Source organism: Enoplosus armatus, unplaced genomic scaffold, assembly GCF_043641665.1.
Source record: "Enoplosus armatus isolate fEnoArm2 unplaced genomic scaffold, fEnoArm2.hap1 Scaffold_106, whole genome shotgun sequence".
In the NCBI taxonomy this organism is placed as follows: domain Eukaryota; kingdom Metazoa; phylum Chordata; class Actinopteri; order Centrarchiformes; family Enoplosidae; genus Enoplosus; species Enoplosus armatus.
In genome coordinates this window covers 533-21793 of record NW_027261204.1, presented here as the reverse complement: position 1 = coordinate 21793, position 21261 = coordinate 533, and the positions used below count along the sequence as shown (strand labels likewise).

General features: G+C 42.3%; 1 protein-coding gene across 1 annotated transcript; it reads left to right on the top strand.

Moving 5' to 3' along the window:
- Positions 1 to 5529: 5529 nt before the first annotated feature.
- Positions 5530 to 20570, top strand: LOC139307198 (interleukin-17 receptor D-like). The gene is made up of 11 exons (XM_070931059.1): positions 5530 to 5770; positions 12040 to 12198; positions 12720 to 12838; positions 15228 to 15351; positions 15631 to 15669; positions 16405 to 16550; positions 16667 to 16741; positions 17234 to 17300; positions 17728 to 17874; positions 18064 to 18236; positions 19689 to 20570. Exons 1-11 carry the CDS (start codon positions 5530 to 5532, stop codon positions 20232 to 20234), a joined length of 1836 nt encoding a protein of 611 aa, XP_070787160.1. The 3' UTR covers positions 20235 to 20570.
- Positions 20571 to 21261: the final 691 nt, after the last annotated feature.

Genomic DNA, 21261 nt, shown 5'->3' with positions numbered 1-21261 from the left:
TGCTCCCATTCAAGAGTAGAAAGCAGCATAAATTAGAAATGAAAGTATGTAAAAAATATAAAAATGAGAAATAGAAAATAAAAATATACACATTTACAATATTTTCAAATATGAAAAATAAAAGTAAAAAATATATACAATAGCAATGTATATGTATGTATGTGTATATATATATATATATATATATATATATATATATACATATGTACAGTGCATCCGGAAAGTATTCACGGCGCTTCACTTTTTCCACATTTTGTTATGTTACACCCTTATTCCAAAATGGATTAAATTAATTTTTTTCCTCAAAATTCTACACACAACACCCCATAATGACAATGTGAAAAAAGTTTTTTTGAAATTTTTGCAAATTTATTAAAAATAAAAAACTAAGAAATCACATGTACATAAGTATTCACAGCCTTTGCCATGAAGCTCAAAATTGAGCTCAGGTGCATCCTGTTTCCACTGATCATCCTTGAGATGTTTCTGCAGCTTAATTGGAGTCCACCTGTGGTAAATTCAGTTGATTGGACATGATTTGGAAAGGCACACACCTGTCTATATAAGGTCCCACAGTTGACAGTGCATGTCAGAGCACAAACCAAGCATGAAGTCAAAGGAATTGTCTGTAGACCTCCGAGACAGGATTGTCTCGAGGCACAAATCTGGGGAAGGTTACAGAAAAATTTCTGCTGCTTTGAAGGTCCCAATGAGCACAGTGGCCTCCATCATCCGTAAGTGGAAGAAGTTCGGAACCACCAGGACTCTTCCTAGAGCTGGCCGGCCATCTAAACTGAGTAATCGGGGGAGAAGGGCCTTAGTCAGGGAGGTGACCAAGAACCTGATGGTCACTCTGTCAGAGCTCCAGAGTTCCTCTGTGGAGAGAGGAGAACCTTCCAGAAGGACAACCATCTCTGCAGCAATCCACCAATCAGGCCTGTATGGTAGAGTGGCCAGACGGAAGCCACTCCTTAGTAAAAGGCACATAGCAGCCCACCTGGAGTTTGCCAAAAGGCACCTGAAGGACTCTCAGACCATGAGAAACAAAATTCTCTGGTCTGATGAGACAAAGATTGAACTCTTTGGTGTGAATGCCAGGCGTCACGTTTGGAGGAAACCAGGCACCGCTCATCACCAGGCCAATACCATCCCTACAGTGAAGCATGGTGGTGGCAGCATCATGCTGTGGGGATGTTTTTCAGCGGCAGGAACTGGGAGACTAGTCAGGATAGAGGGAAAGATGAATGCAGCAAAGTACAGAGACATCCTGGATGAAAACCTGCTCCAGAGCGCTCTTGACCTCAGACTGGGGCGACGGTTTATCTTTCAGCAGGACAACGACCCTAAGCACACAGCCAAGATATCAAAGGAGTGGCTTCAGGACAACTCTGTGAATGTCCTTGAGTGGCCCAGCCAGAGCCCAGACTTGAATCCGATTGAACATCTCTGGAGAGATCTGAAAATGGCTGTGCACCGACGCTTCCCATCCAACCTGATGGAGCTTGAGAGGTGCTGCAAAGAGGAATGGGTGAAACTGCCCAAAGATAGGTGTGCCAAGCTTGTGGCATCATATTCAAAAAGACTTGAGGCTGTAATTGCTGCCAAAGGTGCATCAACAAAGTATTGAGCAAAGGCTGTGAATACTTATGTACATGTGATTTCTCAGGTTTTTTATTTTTAATAAATTTGCAAAAATCTCAAATAAACTTTTTTCACGTTGTCATTATGGGGTGTTGTGTGTAGAATTTTGAGGAAAAAAATGAATTTAATCCATTTTGGTATAAGGCTGCAACATAACAAAATGTGGAAAAAGTGAAGCGCTGTGAATACTTTCCGGATGCACTGTATGTATTGCACTATTGTGTTTGACCATATATGTATTGCACTGACATTTAAGAATAAGTAATAGTGAGGTAGTATATGTAGAAGCAGGTCCAGATTTCCAGTCTGTTTCTTCTGAGTGTCTGACACTCTGAGGGAGGAGTTGAACAGTTTGATGGCCACAGGCAGGAATGATTTCCTGTGGCGCTCAGTTGTATATTTGGACTCTGGATCACTGTTACACCACAGTCATTAACGCTTTTCACGCCGTCACCCGCGCTGCATTGGGACACTCTGACCATGACATAGTCCACCTGATTCCTGCATACAGGCAGAAATTAAAACTTTCTAAGTCTGTTGCGAGAACTTCGAAGAAGTGGACCAGTGAAGCTGCAGAGGACCTGAAGGCGTGTTTGGACTGTACTGACTGGGATGTTTTCAGGACTGCTACCAACAGTCTGGATGAGTACACAGAGGTTGTGACTTCATATATCAGCTTCTGTGAGGACTGCTGCGTACCAACTCGGACCAGGGTGAGTTATAACAACGACAAACCCTGGTTCACAGAAAGACTGCGACAGCTGAGGTTGGAAAAGGAAGAGGCGTTTAAGAGTGGCAACAGAGCAGAGTTTAAGGAAGCCAAGTACAAGTTTAGCAAGGCGGTGAGGGAAGCTAAACGACTGTACTCAGAGAGACTACAAGACCAGTTCTCCTCCAACGACTCTGCTTCTGTGTGGAGGGGGCTCAGACAGATCACCAACTACAAGCCAAGAGCCTCTTCAACACCTCACTGGAGACATGCCACGTGCCAGCCTGCTTCAAGGCCTCCACCATCATCTCCGTCCCCAAAAAACCAGGGCCCACAGGATTAAATGACTACACACCCGTCGCCCTGACCTCTGTGGTCATGAAATCATTTGAACGCCTGGTTTTGTCCCACCTCAAATCCATCACCGACCCTCTGCTGGACCCCCTGCAGTTCGCCTACAGAGCCAACAGGTCTGTAGACGACGCCGTCAACTTGGCCCTACACTTCATCCTCCAGCACCTGGACTCCGCAGGATCCTATGCCAGGATCCTGTTCGTGGACTTCAGCTCTGCCTTCAACACGATCGTCCCGGCTCTTCTTCAGGACAAGCTCTCCCAGCTGAACGTGCCTGACCCCACCTGCAGGTGGATCACAGATTTCCTGTCTGACAGGAAGCAGCACGTGAAGCTGGGGAAACACGTCTCAGACTCGCGGACGATCAGCATCGGCTCCCCTCAAGGCTGTGTTCTTTCTCCTCTACTCTTCTCCCTGTACACCAACAGCTGCACCTCCAGTCACCAGTCCGTCAAGCTCCGTCAAGCTCCTGAGGGAGCTGAACATCATCTCTTCAGGACCTGTACTCCTCCAGGACCCTGAGGAGAGCAGGGAAGATCGCTGCTGACCCCTCCCACCCTGGACACCATCTGTTCGACCCCCTCCCCTCTGGCAGGAGGCTGCGGTCCATCAAGACCAAAACCTCCCACCACAAAAACAGTTTCTTCCCCTCTGCAGTCAACCTGACGAACTTACATTGACCCCCCCCCGAACACAAACACAAGTTATACGTTATATTAACGTACATCACCCCTGTCCCCCCTGCGTTACATTAACGCACCCACCCCCTACTGGACACTTTATTTTGGTCACTACACTGTTTGTTATTTATCTTATCTTATTTTTATTTTACCTTTTATATTCTACATATTTGTTGTCAAAACAATAGCACCTTCAGACCACGGCAAATTCCTTGTAATGTATGTTACTTAGTAATAAACAGTTTCTGATTCTGATATGCATCTTGTCACGACTGAGCAAGGCAAAAAATGAACCCACACACACGACTCAAACAAAGTACAAATATATAATAAAGAGTATTTATTTATAACAAAATATGAAGCTTGACAAAGCAAGAGATATCTACAAAGTTAACAACAGAAAATCACTCCCAAAAAGTGGAGGAACAAAACTAGGAAAAACAAGACAGTAAAGTGAACAAATTAACAAGAACACTGAAACAACTCACACAGGGACTAACAGGAAATCTTGACATGGAATTACCGCTGGTTATCATGGCACTGAGGACAAGACAAACTGCCACAAGACAAAGGGAGACGCAGACTATTTAAACATGAGGTGAGTGAACACAGGTGGAAACAATCAGGGGGACTGACAATCACAAAGGCGGGAAACACGAGGGCAGGAAGTAAAATGTTCTGAAACGAGAGGGCACACAATACTACAAAATAAAACAGGAAATGACAAGACAACATGACTAAATGAGACAAAAACGGTAACTTAACGTAAATGACGAGACATGACACATCCTGCCAAAAGTGTTTTAACAGAATGCTGGGAACATAATGAGACAAAAGTTTTGGGTGGATTGGTGATGCAAAGGCCATCAATTACAGTACAGCCCCACAGTTTCAATTTCTTCCATTCTTCCCTGGTTGTTCTCCTTGCCAAGTATAGACCTCAATATACAGCAGCAATTGAAGGACAAGTCAAAGCAACTTTCAGTATGCCGCAAAGTTTGATCAGCATTTTTCAGACTCTGTGTTCATATTCACAGATGGCTCCAAAGATCCTGTTACAGGGTGTGCAGGTGCAGCAGCTTATATCCGAGTGACTGAATCATATATTAGGAAAAGAGTGTCAGACCACTTGTCAGTATACCTCAGAGCTATTGGCAATATTATTGGCCTTGCAGTGGATAGAAGAGAAGGAAATAAATAACACTGTTATTGCATCTGACAGCTTTGCAGCACTAACAAGCATGAGATCTGGCAGATCATCATTTAGGACAGATATTCTTAATGAAATATTTCTTTTCAATTCAATTCAATTCAATTTTATTTATATAGCGCCAAATCACAACAAAAGTCATCTCATGACACTTTACAAATAGAGCAGGTCTAGACCGACTCTTTATAATGTTATTACAGGAAGACTTCCGGATGTGCTTTGCCGTGTGAAGACGTGTGTGCGGAGGCTCCGTGTAAAAGTAGTCAAAAATATTAATATCGCCATATTTGTATCATTTTGGGGGGGCTGGACGAATAAGATTCTGTTTTGGGAGTGAACGAGTGCGTTCTCAGTGCAGTTTACGACCGAAAATGACCTCCAGATCGACTCGAACGGGCGGAGAAAAGCCGCCGGTGGTTAGCAACTTGACCTCCTCGGCTAGCAAGGGTGATATTAGCCTAACACGTGCCGACGACATGCCTCAGTGGGCTAAGGATATGATGTCCGAGATTAAAAACGGCAACGTTGAGAATACGAAATACAGGGAGGAGACAAAGACCGAGATCGTGAGGTGCAAAGAAGAAGTAGAGAAAGGAAGGAAAGAGACGAAGGCCGAGATGGAAAAATGGGCTAGGAGCGTGGAAGAGAATGCTAAAGCTCAGTTTGAGTTGCTACGTGGGGAGGTGAGGCTGATTAGCGATCATACTAGCAGTTTGGCTAATAGGATGGACGAACGGAAAAAAGAGGTGGATGAAATATTGAATGGTCAGTCTGACAGCATAACCAACATTGAGACAAAACTGAAAGAAATGGAGAAGGAGGTACTGAAGCTGAGGGGACGGAGTGAAGACCTCGAGGCACGATCACGACGCAACAACATACGTGTCGTGGGGGTAAGAGAAGGGGCCGAGACGGGCAAAAAGCCGTCAGACTTTATGGCGGGCTTGCTGAAAGACAAGTTGGGACTAGCAGTAACACCGACGCTTGATCGAGCACACCGGACACTCGGCGCGAGACGAGACGGGAACGGAGTTCCGCCGAGAGCGTTCGTCGTGAGATGTCACTACTTTACAGAGAAAGAGGAGATAATGAAGAAGGCGAGAGAAATGGAGAGAACACCGGAGGGTCGGAGCGGACAGATTCACATCTTCCCGGACTACACCCAGGAGGTAAACAGTAAGAGAGCAGCCTTCAAAGAAGCAAGAAGCCTCCTGCGGGCCTGCACGGGGATCAGATATGGGCTGCGTTACCCGGCAACCCTGGTGATTACGCCAGAAGGAGGGCAAACGAAAATCTTCGAGAGCCCAAAAGACGCCGTGGATTACATCAAGAAGAAACTGAACCCTGGGTGAAGCATATAGACTGGTTTCAGCTTGGCTAAGTAGAAATGTACACATGCTTACACTGTTGAAATGGGATGACTACTGCAAGCAGGATTTTGTTGACTAGATTTGACAATATTGACAAAGAAATATTTGTTTCAGTGTGTATTTAAGTGGGGATATGCACATGCACTCACATATATTGCTGGGTGTATGTATATATATATTTTTTTTTTTCTTTGTATATAGATATATAATTCTCATCCCATCCTAGGAGCTACGGTTGCCCTGTCATATTATTGTTTTGTCTTATTCAAGGTTTAAGAATTGATTTTTCCCCCTTGGCTATTGTTGCCTACTGCCTATGGTATTGCCTTTTATTTCTATTTTTAATATTTTACATTATTTAGGATCTTGCTCTTGAGAGCTCCCTCTGTTTGTTTTTCCCATGAGGTGATTAAGTCAAAGGGGTGATGTTATACTTTTAAGGTTAGGGGGTGATATACACGGAGCCGCACACGGTAGGCTTGGTGTGTAGGAGGATGATGGACCGGTTGGCCACGAGAGAGCTCGTTAAAGAGCACTGTGTTAGCGTTCATATATGTAATGTGTTATGTGTTAGCTGTGTCTGTGTGTGTGACACCCCCCCCTCCCTCCCCAGACCCTCTCCTTTTAACCTTTTTGTTTTTGCTGCCAAATCTTCAAGGTGTGATCCGGAAAGTGGGTATCATAGGGGTGCAATGGTGATTCCGGGCTGCGGACTCCTGACATGGCACCAAACATGGATGCGAGCAGAATGGACACAAAATTGATGAGCTGGAACGTAAGGGCGATCAATAAGCCGGCTAAACGGAGTAAGATATTTTCGCATTTGAGAGACCAGGGAGCGGAGATAGTTTACTTACAGGAGACGCATTTGTTGAACAAGGACCACCTCAAGCTTTGTAGGGGGGGATTCAATCAGATTTATCACTCAAATTTCAATAGTAAGAGTCGAGGAGTGGCCATCCTTATACACAGGAATGTACAATTCGTAGAAACAACTACTATAAAAGATAAACATGGTCGATATGTTATTGTGGTTGGAAAATTATTCAATATGCCAGTGGTGTTGGCAAACATATACGCACCCAATTGGGATAATGTTCAATTTTTTAAGGACTTATTCTCATTACTGCCTAATTTGGACGCTCATAATCTGATTCTAGGGGGAGACCTAAACTGTGTCCTAGACTCAACCTTGGACCGCTCTAGCCCAACATCCAATGTATTAAGTAAATCAGCACAATGCATTAACTCTTTTTGTAAAGCATATGGTGTGTTTGATCCATGGAGATTCATAAACCCAACCTCCAGACAGTACTCCTTTTACTCCCCACCACATCAAACATATACTAGAATTGACTATTTCTTATTAGATAATAAACTGACTTCTATAGTAACAGATGTAGAATACACTGGTATAGTAATATCTGATCACAGCCCGGTCATGTTGAAACTTCACTTTCCTGAGAATACGCCACCTCAGAGAATGTGGCGCCTTAATAGCAGGCTATTGGCAGATGATGATTTTACAAAATTCATAAACTCGCAAATAGTCTTTTTCTTAGAACTTAATGATACCCCTGATATAAGTAATGGCACTCTGTGGGAATCCTTAAAAGCTTATTTACGAGGACAAATAATTTCATACAGTGCTGGTGAAAGGAAGAGAAAGATGAAACGTACCACGGAATTAATAAAAGCAATAAAAGAAGTTGACCTGGCAAATTCTATGACTCCCTCTGAGGAGCTACATAGAAAGCGGATTTTGCTCCAAACTGAATATGATGTCTTGATAAGTCAATGTGAGGAGGATCTATATCTTAGGTCAAGACAGGATCTCTATGAGCATGGTGAGCGTGCGGGTAAGCTCCTGAGCTACCAGTTGAAGCAATCAGCAGCTGCTGGCAGGATAGTACAGATAGGAGATAACCTGGGAAACAAAATTATAGATCAGAAGGGTATTAACGACCAATTTAAATCTTTTTATAAGGATCTGTATACTTCAGAAACAGATGACAAGGAACGAGTGAAAATTTTTTTTGAAAATCTGGAAATACCATCCCTAGATGACGCAGATAGGGATAGATTAGAGGGACCCATGACGGCTAGGGAGATAGAGAATGCGATTCGGAATATGAAGACAGGCAAAGCGCCGGGCCCTGATGGGTTCCCAAGTGAGTTTTATAAAACATTCGCTTCTAAACTGATACCCCTGCTTTGTGGAGTATATAGGGAGGTCCTTGATAAAAAAGCTTTGCCTCAAACAATGTCACAGGCTTTGATCTCTGTACTCCTTAAGAAAAATAAAGACCCACTTAAATGTGAATCATACCGCCCAGTGAGTCTACTTGGCTGTGATTATAAGATATTGGCCAAAATATTGGCGGCTAGGATTGAGCTTGTTATAAGTAAAATAATTCATCCTGACCAGACAGGGTTTGTTGCTGGTAGACAACTTTCCAGTAATCTCCGTCGCTTGTTTAATGTGATATACACTGCTGAAGATAACATTGAGCCTGAGATTGTGATCTCCCTGGATGCCCACAAAGCCTTTGATAGAATAGAGTATTTCTATCTGTTCACGGCCCTCGAGAGATTCGGATTCGGTCCTAAATTTCGCTCGTGGATTGAGATAATTTATGCGAACCCCCAGGCTATGGTAAGAACAAACAATATAATATCTGAACCTTTTCCTCTGTTTCGGGGGACAAGGCAGGGTTGCCCCTTGTCGCCCATGCTCTTTGATGTGGCAATTGAGCCCCTCGCAATAATGCTGAGGCATGCTGCTGAGCTCGGGGGAATACACAGGGGCACGCAAATTCATAAGTTGTCTTTATACGCTGATGACCTCCTCCTCTTCCTGTCGAATCCTGTCACGAACATCCCGGTAGCTCTTGGTATTATCGAAGACTATGGGAGGGTGTCGGGTTATAAAATTAACCTGGGAAAAAGTGTCCTTTTCCCAATTAATAAACAGGCGAGGAAACTTTCATTCCAGGCCTATCCCTTTACAACAAATAAGGATAAGTTTACCTATTTAGGTATCAATGTAACAAGGAGGTATAAAGATTTATTTAATCATAATTTTAAAGTAACATTGGATACGGCAAAATTAGATATGGAAAGGTGGTCATCCCTCCCCCTATCATTAGCAGGGAAGATAAATTCTGTTAAAATGAACATAATGCCACGGTTCCTCTATTTATTCCAGACGGTACCAATTTTCATACCGAAGTCATTTTTTAAAGAACTGAATAAATGTACATCCACCTTTATCTGGGAAAAAAAAGTCCCCCGGATAAGAAGGGAGTTCCTTGAGAGACAGAGGGAAGAGGGAGGCCTGGCCCTACCAAATTATATGCACTATTATTGGGCTGCTAATATACATAAGGTGTTGTTTTGGGTCTCAAAGTTGGATGACGATGAAACTCCAGTGTGGGTACATATGGAAAGATATGCATCTAGCCCGGTGTCCCTATGCTCCCTGGTCTGCGCTCCTCTGCCCTTAAGCAAACACCTTTACACAAACAACCCTGTTGTATGTGACTCTATCAAAATCTGGGTCCAATTCAGAACACATTTTAAAAATAGAAACGCCCTCCTGTCTGCTCCCGTCTATGGCAATCACTTATTCTCCCCGGCCCTTGGGGGAACAGCATTTAGGGAATGGTATAGAGCTGGGGTGGAATGCGTCAAAAATCTTTTTAAAGGTGGTGTTTTCATGTCTGCTGCTCAGTTGGAGAAGGAATATGGAATCCCCTCAAAGACGAATTACTTAAGATATTTTCAGGTTCGAGATTTTGTGAAAAAGACATTCGCCTCATCCCTTGAGTTGCCGCGGAGTGGATGGATAGATGGGCTGCTAGACATGAATCCAACTCTTAAAGGGACGGTTTCCACGCTCTATGTGAGCATCCAGAAGGTGGCTTCCCCATCCCTTGATATCTTACAAAGGAAGTGGGAGGAAGAGTTAGAATTGGACATATCAGATGTTGACTGGAGACGGGCAGTGGAACTAATACACTCTTCTTCTGTATGTGTTAGACATGGATTGATACAGTTTAAGGTCTTACACAGACTTCATTTCTCAAGGGACAAACTGGCAAGAATGTATCAGGGGGCTGATCCGACTTGCCCTAGATGTAAACAGGTGCCAGCCAATATAGGTCATATGTTCTGGTCCTGTCCCAAGCTGAAAGAGTTCTGGGCCAGAATTTTTAGAACTTTCTCGTCAATCTATAACAAAGATATAGAGCCCGGCCCTCTGACAGCCATCTTTGGTGTGACACCAAGGGAAGCGCCACTAACAATCTCTCAAAGGAAAACAATAGCATTCTCTTCATTGCTGGCTAGGAGATTGATCCTACTTAACTGGATAAAGGCGACACCGCCATCCCATAAACGATGGGTAGAAGAGGTGATGGCACACCTTAAATTAGAACATATTAGATTCACCTTGCAGGGCAACACTAAGAAGTACTCTACGGTCTGGCAGCCTTTTATTTCCTACTTTGAACATGAGTTCTAATTAGCCCCAACATAGATGGCAGCTTTTGACCCCCCCCCCCTCCTTCCCTTCCCTTCCCACATGGGTGATGGGTATGTCTGATGTCTGATATTAGTATGGTATGTCTTGTTACTGTTTTGTCTGTGGTTTAGACCTGTATTTGAGATGTATGTTTTGAGTCCTGCTGTCTTTTTTTTAATTTATTTTTTTATTTTATTTTATTTTATTTTTTTTATTTTATTTATTTTTTTTTTTTGAATGGGATGTTTGTTGTTTGAACAGAAAATTCAATAAAAACACTTTGATAATAATAATAATATAATGTTATTACAGAGACCCAACAGTTCCCACCATGAGCAAGCACTTTGGCGACAATGGCAAGGAAAAACTTCCTTTTAAGAGGCAGAAACCTCAAGCAGAACCAGACTCTAGGTGGGCGGTCATCTGCTTTGACCGGTTGGGTTTGAGAAAGAGAGAGAGAGGGAGAGAGAGAGAGACATAGAGAGGGAGGGAGAAAGAGAGAGGGGGAGAGACAGACAGACAGACAGAAAGAGACAGAGAGAGAGATAGACATAAAGACACAGATAGACAGACCGACAGACGGACTAGCAGTAGAAATAGCAGCTATAATTATAATAATAATGGAAATATGACTGATGATAGTAGTTACAGCTGTAATAATAGCTGTAATAATAGCACAGTAGATCAAAATGATTATCTGATATTAGCTTGTTTACTAATACAGCTTTAGATGACAGAGATCTGATATTTAACAGTCCACACTTAATTTTCCTATTGTTTTGTCCTATAGCAGTGGTGGTCTTAATTTTTATTAGGTTTTTATTAATGACTGCTCTCCTGTTTAATTTTGATTGAATTAATTTAAGTGGTCGGGGGGGAGACACAGTCATTATGGGGTTTTGGGTGGGTAACTGCTCTAATGGAAGCGCAGAGAAGCGTGTAGGACTGCGACTCTGCATCCTGGTCTGGACTCTGGGTTGTCACGGTTTTGGTTCACTAATAAAGTCGGTCAGATTTCTAGATATGAGAGCCGCTCCATCCAAAGTGGGATGAATGCCGTCTCTCCTCATCAGACCAGGTCTCCTCCAGAAAGTCCGCCAATTATCTACGAAGCCCACATCGTTTGCTGGACACCACCTCGACAGCCAGCGGTTGAATGATGACATGCGGCTAAACATGTCATCACTGGTCAAATTGGGAAGGGGCCCAGAGAAAACTACGGAGTCCGACATAGTTTTTGCAAACGAACACACCGACTCCACGTTAATTTTAGTGACCTCCGATTGGCGTAACCGGGAGTCATTACCGCCGACGTGAATAACAATCTTACTGTATTTACGCTTATCCATGCATGCTAACAAGTACAACCTCATAGCCGTTAGCATGACTGTAGCCCGGTCTTGCTAAAACATCCTGTTTCCTTTCATATTAGATATCCAGAAATGTATTGATTGCTGACTTGTGCACTGTCAAGAAATCATCATGTACTGAGAATGTCTTTTGCAGCAAAACACTTTGATATTCTATGTGTCATTGTTATTTCTCCTCAGGTTGTATTCCATGGCCATGTTTTGAGTTGCTAGGAGAAGGAGACCCTAAAATCTGTCAGCACTATGTCCAAGCACCAAATGATGTGAAGATTGAGTTTGTACATGAGCCAAACCCCAAATATGACACAATGGTTGTCTCCTGGAAGCCCAGTTACTATGGTATGTTGATACAGATTGACAACGAAATACTCTCATCCTATATTCTAAAGCCAATTTCTGTATGCGGTTGTGATAAGGATACATAGCATGTCTTTAAATTGGGGCGAAAGTCATACAGTTGTTTGGTCAGTTTTTAAGACTGTAGCCAGTTTTGAAATTAAAATACCATGTCAGGCAGGAGTTACGTCCCCCAAATAATTTGTCATATCAGGGTTTGACATAAAGAAGATTTACTTCAGGTGACATACAGTGAATTATTTTTGAAAGGCGAAAATTATGCCTTGCATTATGAGAATGCTTCTAAGTACAGGTATGAGAGACAGCTCGTTGAATTATTCCAGGCTTTGACAGGTGACAGTATAACAGACTTTCTTGTTAAAAGTTTAATTGAGCATGCACTGAACTGGTGTAACACAAGCAGCACACACATGCATTTGACTTTGGAGTTTGTATGCAACTTAGATGATGGCTTGCCGAGTCCGTGACACTGACTTCACGCTGTCCTTTTGTGTTTGCTGCAGGCATCGCCTTCCTGCGAGGCTTTCAGGTGTCCCTCCAGGCTTTGGGAGGGTCTGGTGTTGCCTGTCAGCTCTTTCTCTTCCACCGTAACCTCTCCATCCCGGCTTCACATGCTCAAAGGGTAGGAAGGGCCCCGCTCGCTTTGGTCTGTGCTTCTTTTTCTGCCTAGAATGCCACTTTTAACGCAAATTCTTGTTAAAAGCAGTTCTCAACAACAAACAACTAAGCAATACTTTGAATATAAATACATTTACATTTTGATTACAGATTATTTCATCAGGGAGTGGATCTTAAATCTTTCCCACCCCAAAGACCAAAGACTTTCCCCTGGGAAGACACACCAGCAGCCAGTATCTTTTAGCTTCTGGACATACTCTCACATTATGACCTGGTGTTTATGAAATTATGTTATATTTTGGGTGGGATAACAGTGACATCATCCTTCAGAAAAACTGAAAATATGCCCTTATGATTTTATCAAGCTCATCAAGATCATTCAAAAGCTGTAATTATCACACGAGAGGCAACGTCACAGGAAGTCTGTTATTTAGCCTTTTGTTATGAGAATGTCCTGAAGGACTATGACACCATACACCATTGGACATGCTCACAACGGTGGGAACTCCACATGCATACATTTAAACCACATTAACACTTAATCCAATGAAAGGAACACACATTACTGTGTTTGACTTGGTAAACGATGAAAACGGTGAGGTTTCTAATAACCCTTATTTTGATAACTATAGGTTGTATGGGGCTGATTTTGTTTTTGAAACAAATCATTTTTGCTCAACCCTGTGTACACAACTCATCTGTCTAATTTTATATGTAATCTGCCAGTTTCAAAGAAGAGATATTTGCGTCACTATGTCCCACGACGATGCATTTTATGTCTGACATATTAGAAACAGATTAGTGCAATTTGCCCATTACTAGGCAACAAGTTGCTATCCACCTGCTTCATTTCGGTTTCTGTAATCAGAATCAGAATCAGAATCAGAAACTGTTTATTGCCAAGTAACATACATTACAAGGAATTTGCTGTGGTCTGAAGGTGCTATTGTTTTGATAACAAATAAGTAGAATATAAAAGCTAAAATAAGAATAAGAATAAAAATAAAAATAAAAAATAAGATAAGATAAATAACAACAGTGCAGTGACCAGAATAAAGTAAAGTGTCCAGATAAAGTGTCCAGTAGGGGGTGGGTGCGTTAATGTAACGCAGTGGGGACAGGGGTGATGTACGTTAATATAACGTATATTGTGTTAATTGTTTTACATGTAAAAACTATGTCCTATAGCATCCCTGGCTGAATGATGGTCTAACTCTTCACAAAACCTTTATAGATGACACACAGTGCTGTAGCTCCAAAACTGTGGGAACCATGAAGGTTGAAAAGCACTATATATGTGAGACCATTTGAGTCCATTTACTTTAACATCCTGATGGAATATGTCACAATAGCTTTACAATTTTCCTTGGATTATATGCTTTAGATTGAAAATGAATTAGCATTACTATCATTTATACTCAAATACCACTTTTTAACCCTTTTAACTCAACTTAATGACAATCTCTAATGGAGTCCTATAGGTGAGCATTTGAACTCACCTATAGAATATGTATATGAAATATGTATTCGCATAAAGCATTGGAAAATAGCACAAATCACACATGAAATGCAGCTTTAATCTAGCATTACTTCACTAAAGCATGCTTCACCTTACATACAAGCTTTATAATTTAACTAACAGAACCAATAATAACACAGCTTTAAGAACAGACTCATGAAATCAACAGATTATTTAAGTATTCTGGACCATACCAAAGGTCATTAACACATCCATACATGTCCTTGAGGCGTCATCATACAATAAAGAAAAGTGTGAAATTGTTAAAGTGTAGCAAGTGTTAAACCAACAAGTGACTTTTAAGAACTGCAATGCATAAACACCATATTGTTGCCTATGAAAGACAGGGATCATGTTTTAAAAAACGTGATATCTATTTAATGGTAAATGTTTCATGAAAGAACCACAAGTTAGTACCAGAGCTACAGGCTGCAATGACCACTCTGTACTAGTATTCTGGTACTCTGGGAGGCAAATCTGACCATAACCAAGTCCAAGTCTCATATCCAAATCTGCATATGCTCAAATCAAATCATCCTACAAAAAAGTAAGTAAAAAGTTCAAATTCAATCAAAAACACACAACGTCACATCACATAAAATGGCAACTCGACTCAACAATTCTTTGGGGAAAGTGTTGATAAACATATGTCAGCTGGGATTGGCTGTAGCCCCCCTGTGACTCTCAAGGATAAGTGGGTATAGCAAATAGATGGATGAATATATATAATATATAACAGCAATATATATGAGACTTTGTATGAGAAAGCCGTTCTATTTAACCACTAATAAAGAATATGTCAAAAACTCTTATCTCAGCTTATCAGATAAGTGTGCAGTGTGTTTGAAGTCATAATTGCCACTGAATTCTGCAGGTGTACAAGTCAGACCCTTTCCCCGGCCTCTCCCTTGGGTCCCAGTATGCTGTTACCGTCATGGCTCTGCCAGTGCCTGAGGAGTGGGAGAGGTTCTACCACAGCAAGATCTTTTCCACACGCTGTAAGACTACTTTAAGCTCTAGACTAGATATTATCTCATAAAGCACACACACACACACACACACACAGTTTCAGTGAACTTTGTGGTTGCTTCAGGGTAACCTTCAAAATCTAAATCCCTCCTTCTCTTGGCTTATTTACTGTACATATAATGACATCTCCTGCTCTGTCCCCAGAAAGCTCTCTGCTCTCTAAACTTTGCCCTTTTCATCATATATCTTTCAGTAAGACTATTGTCAAAACAATGGTGAATTTATAGTAATATGCGCTGGTTTTGCAGCATGTGCAGAGAAGAACGGTCTTGAGCAGTGCAAAAAAGGTGAGAATTTCTCATAGTTCCCAAATAAAGTCTGGTATAACAATAAATGTTTTCCTTCTTCGGTAATGCTTCAATTTACAGGTCCACAAATTTCATGGAAAGTAGGTGATAATTAGCAAGTTACGTATTTGAAATTTCTTTGAAATTATCCCCAAATTACCCCTAAATGTGTCCAAAATTACTGCAAAATTATTTAAGAATTATATTGTGCTCTTTCCTAATAAGCAGTTGCGGTTCGATTTTTCACAAAAGTTAAACTTGCTGAAAATCTATCAATCCATGAATAAATGCTGCAGCTCTTCAATAACCAAGAAATTCCTGCGTTTTGCTTCCCAGCTGTTGGGTAAAAGTGAAGGGGGTTAGCCCTGAAGTCGATCTGCCCAGGAGGAAAACAAAGTCTTCCCTGTGCTACCGACAAGGGTCTGGAAGCTAGCACAGGAGCTTTGGCCCTGCAGGAGGAGAAGGTTTTCAAGTCCGGGGTGGGGGGACCCAGTGGGGGAGTGGCGCCGGAATGGGCACCAGAACCGGAGACAGATGAGATGGCAACGGAACAGGGTTTAGCTAGTAGGAACTATCTAGATATCAGTTAACTTCGTATTACTTTCCTTGAAATGTATGTATGCATGTAATTATCACCTACTTATCATGAAATTTGCGGACCTGTAAAATGAAGCGTTACCGTTTCTTCTTATGATCAGCTTGACATCATGTCAATATTTTATGGTCTGGTTGTAGACTGGTATCCCAAATATATTGAGGTCCAACATGAAGGGACTGCCATCATAGTGACCTTTAACCTGGCTCCCCCGAACCTGGGCATCAGAAGCTACTTCTCACTGTGTTACGCAAACGGCATAATGAAATACACAGACATAACACCTGTGAGTTGTTTCAACTTCTGCAGCTTTATATTTTGCCAATGCCTTGCTTCTATTATGTGTATTACGGAACTATTTGATAATTAAGTGAACTGAATACTTGTATTTAATTTCCTTAGAATTCCACCAACAACAAAACTCATCACAGCTATCAGCTGAATGGCCTTCAAGAAGGAACCAATTACACTTGTGAGGTAAAATAAAAGTGGATTATAACTATTCTATCCTTAACACTGATTGCATAATATATAAAACTACAACTGTTTTCAACCTAATCTCAGGGGCTTTGTGTTTAATAAATTATATTGAAATACCAGTCTCAAAAAATATGTATTATATGGACTATCTATATATTTTATGCATTAATTTTCAACCATCGGCATTTAGCATTTAGCCAGATATTTCCCCTCAAGAGCTGGTGGAGAGCAAAACAGAGATAAAAGGAGAGTGAATATTGGACTTGCATTCATCATCACAACCCCAAATTAATGCTAATGTTGCTCCATGTCTTCTGGATAAATAGGCTGTTAGCCAACACAGTCGATATATCAACTTTATAAGGTGATGTGTCAGTGTTTTGTTTACAGCTTGTTGCGCTGCCCCCAAGTGGCCCCCAAAAGAAGTTTATTTTGTCAATCTACAAGGTCAAGAATGAACTGTCATGCTCAACATTTCTTGTTTCACAGATTGCAGCTAACGAAGTGGATGCAGTGAGGAAAACATTCAGTGTTCAAGTCATGCACATTCAAAAAGGTGGGGGAGGTTGTTTTATTGCTGCTGATCCACACAATCACTATGCATCATAGTAGGTGCTATGCAAACCTCTCTTTTCATTTTGTTGTGGAGATATAAGTGATATAATATTTAAGTGTCTGTTGGACCATGAATACAGTCTGTGTATATTTAATACATGTGTGATCAATCCCATCAGTCTTTCATCCCTTTAAGTAATACTTTGGAATTTGGGGAAATATTCTTATTATGCTTCCAGTCTTTATGCTAAACTAAAATAATCTACTCCCAGCTCTAGCTCCATAATTAGCACACAGGCATGACAGTGGTATCAATCATCTCATTTTAACTCTCGGCAGTAATTAGTAACGCATTTTCCAAAATGTCAAACTACTTCTTTAAGGTCTGTCACTGAATTATCATGTAATCACAACTCCCCACTCCTCAGAAGGTGCCTTGCAACTCTCTGTCACTCTCTCCTGGGCTTTGATGCTTCCACTGGGCCTGGCTGTGGTAGCCATACTTGTAGTCTTACTGGCTGCTCTCACCAGGAGGAGGCCCAAGCTGCAGATGAAGAAACTTGACATAAAACCAGGTGCGAAGACAAACCAAATACTTCATGTAAAATCACTGCTTGCATTTCATGAAAGCTAATCAAAATAAGTCATGATAATAATCCATTTTACACCATTTGACAGAGAACCTTTCTTGTACCTCTGTTCTGTCTTTTCCATTACTGGCATGATGTGAAATACAACCAGATTTCTTATTTTCATCCATTCAGATGTTATCAAGCAGCATCAAGAAAGCGGGACTCAGGAGGAAGTGATGGCATTGCCCAGAAACAGGCTGACCCCTCCTCGTCTTCTGATTTGCTACAGCAGTTATGATGGGCCCGCTCATGTCAAAGCTGTCATGCAGTTAGGGGCCTTCATACAACAACACATGGCCACTCAGGTAGTGGACATGACATGTCGTGGCTCTAATGCCTTTTCCTACAGGTGTGCTGATTCAGTGGAATCGGACAGGCAGAAACAAATTATGAATACATCCATCCATTCATTTTCTACTGCTTATCCGGGGCCGGGCACGCGGTGGCAGCAGGCTAACCAAGGTGGTCCAGACATCCCTCTCCCTAGCAATGTTTTCTAGGGAGATCTCGAGGCGTTCCCAGGCCAGATGAGATATGTAATCCCTCCAACGTGTTCTGGGTCTAACCCGGGGTCTCCTACCAGTTGGACATGTCCAGAAATCCTCCAAAGGAAGGCGCTCAGGATTCATCCTGATCAGATGCCCGAACCACCTCAACTGGCTCCTTTCGATGCAAAGGAGCAGCGGCTCTACTCCGAGCTCCCTTCGGATCCCTTTTGAGGTCCTCCCCCTATCTCTAAGGCTGACCCCAGCCACCTTGATGAGGAAACTCATTTCGGTCGCTTGTATACCCAATCTCATTCTTTCGGTCCTTACCCAAAGCTCATGACCATAGCTAGGGGTTGGAAGGTAGATCGAGTGGTAAATCAAAAGCTTTGCCTTCCGGCTTAGCTCCCTCTTCACCACAACAGTTCAATACAACACCTGCATTAGTGCTGACACCGCATCAATCCGCTGGTCGATCTCACGCTCTATTTTACTCTCACTTGTGAACAAGACCCCGAGATACTTGAACTCCCTGCTTGAGGCAGTAACTCAGATTGCTCAGGCAGGGAGCAATCCACCTTTTTCCAGGAGAGAACCATGTCCTCGGACTTGGAGATGCTGACTCTCATCACGACCACTTTGCACTCGGCTGCAAACCGCCCCAGTGCATGCTGTGGGTCACAATCTGATGAAGCCAACAGAGCCACATCATCTGCAGAGAGCAGAGAAGCAATTCTGAAGTCCCCAAACCAAACACTCTCCTCTCCCGGCTGTGCCTTGAGATCCTGTCCATGAATATCACAAACAGAATCTGTGACAAGGGACACCCATCGAAAACGTATTTGACTTTTGTGCAGAATATACAGATACAGCTTGCACTATATATATATATATATACAGTATATATATATATATATATACACATATACATATAAGGACCAGGTGGCTTGTAGCAACGGCCCCGATGACCCCATACTCCCACAGTACCCCTCACAGGACCCCCCGGGGACACGGTCATAAGCCTTCTCCAAGTCCACAAAACACATGTAGACTGGATGGGAAACCCCACCCCCCACCCCAGTAAGCCCCCAAGGGTCCACTGTCCACAAGGCTAGGACGGAAATACAAAAAAGGATAACTGTCATCTTACAAAGCTAATTATTATATTGACAATTTCTGTGTTTCAATCTTTTCTTTAATATGAAATAGGGGTGTGTAAAATGTGTTATTAGAACACTTTGTCGTGACAGTGTTCTCCTTTGTTCTTCCCAGGTGTGCTTGGACCTGTGGGACTCTCTGAGCGTGGCTGAGGAGGGCAGTATGGCCTGGCACTGCCGTCAGATCCGGGAGAGCGACTTTATCTTGGTGATCTGTTCTTGGGGCTTCAATCGCAGACCTAAGCCAGAGCCAGAGGGTGACAACAAAGATGAGGCAGACAGAGGGCTGGACTTTGGGTCCAACGCCTTCAGCTCTGATGTAGCCATCAGACTTGTCGGAGAGGAGGTGGGACGAGCCAAAGCCAGGGGCCAGGACATGTCCAAATACATGGCGGCCATTTTTGAGTACTCTGAGGAAACAGACATTCCCACTGAGCTGAGGCTGGTATCTCACTACACGCTGACAAGTGACTTACCGCTGCTCTTCTCCCACCTCCATGGAGTGGCTCTGCATAGGCCGGGGGGTTACCTGAAGATAAACTACATCTCAGAGGAGGGCTTTTCTAAGTCACCAGCCGGAGCAGCTCTGCAGTTAGCAATCTACGAGGCTGGGATGGCAATGAGGGCAAAAAGGTATCACTCTGTGGAGGGAGGGAACTAAACACTAAAAAAAGCAATCCAATACGCCCTAACTTAATGGTGGTCCTCAGCCCAGTATAGGAGAATAGTTGGCTTACATAGCCAGACCTATCTCCACACTTCGGAGAAAGGTCTAGCTCAACCCATTATCATTCTGGGACAGGAGAAAAAAACGCTCTGGCTTGTTTGTATTTCTTTAAACCAATCACAATCGTCTTGGACAGCGCTAAGCCCAGGATGCAGTGACTGTGCCCTTGCAAAACGGTAACACGCAGACTGAAATAGTTGGCCAATGGCAGTCTTATCCCAACAGCCTACATCCGGTGAGTCAGACTACCTGAAGATAGACACTGATGATGGCCACAAACTTAACGGTTCCCTTAAATAATTGACCAACTAATCACCTCTGCCTCAGTTGTGCTGCAATGGCAGCAGCAGTGCACTTTGACCTCTAAAATGTGTTAACATGGTATATGTGTGTGTGTGTGTACAGGAAGGATTTGTTAAAAGAACGTCCAGTAATGTGTGTAATGGTCAAAAAAGCTATCTTAGTCTTACAAAAGACATTTTCTGTTTGTTTTCTTGCAGTGTCATGTGAAGTTATTATGAAATGAAAAACTTGTAATACAAGCATTGTACATAAATAAACAATTAATCTCATACGCGAGTTATTGAAGTTATCGTTTGAGAATGTTTGCCTTGAAGTACATACTGAACATTGTATACATGTATGTTTACAGTCATGCTTATAGTTTATGTATACATGTGCATATCTCATATATTCAAGAATGGATTAATAGGTCCCATCATTTGTAATGTTATGCTGATGTAAGGTGACGTGGATAAATGTGAGTTGTCTTGCATTTTGTGTTGTATTTTTGTGAAATTTAGATTTTCTTTTAGGCATCTAATCATCTAATAAAATAAGATTAAAACAAGTTTTCTTTGGCTCATCAAATATGTCATATATGGCTTATTCATGACATTTGTGTATGACTGAATGGGAGGTATTGTCGATGCTGTAGGTTGCCAGGCTGCAGAAAAACCTC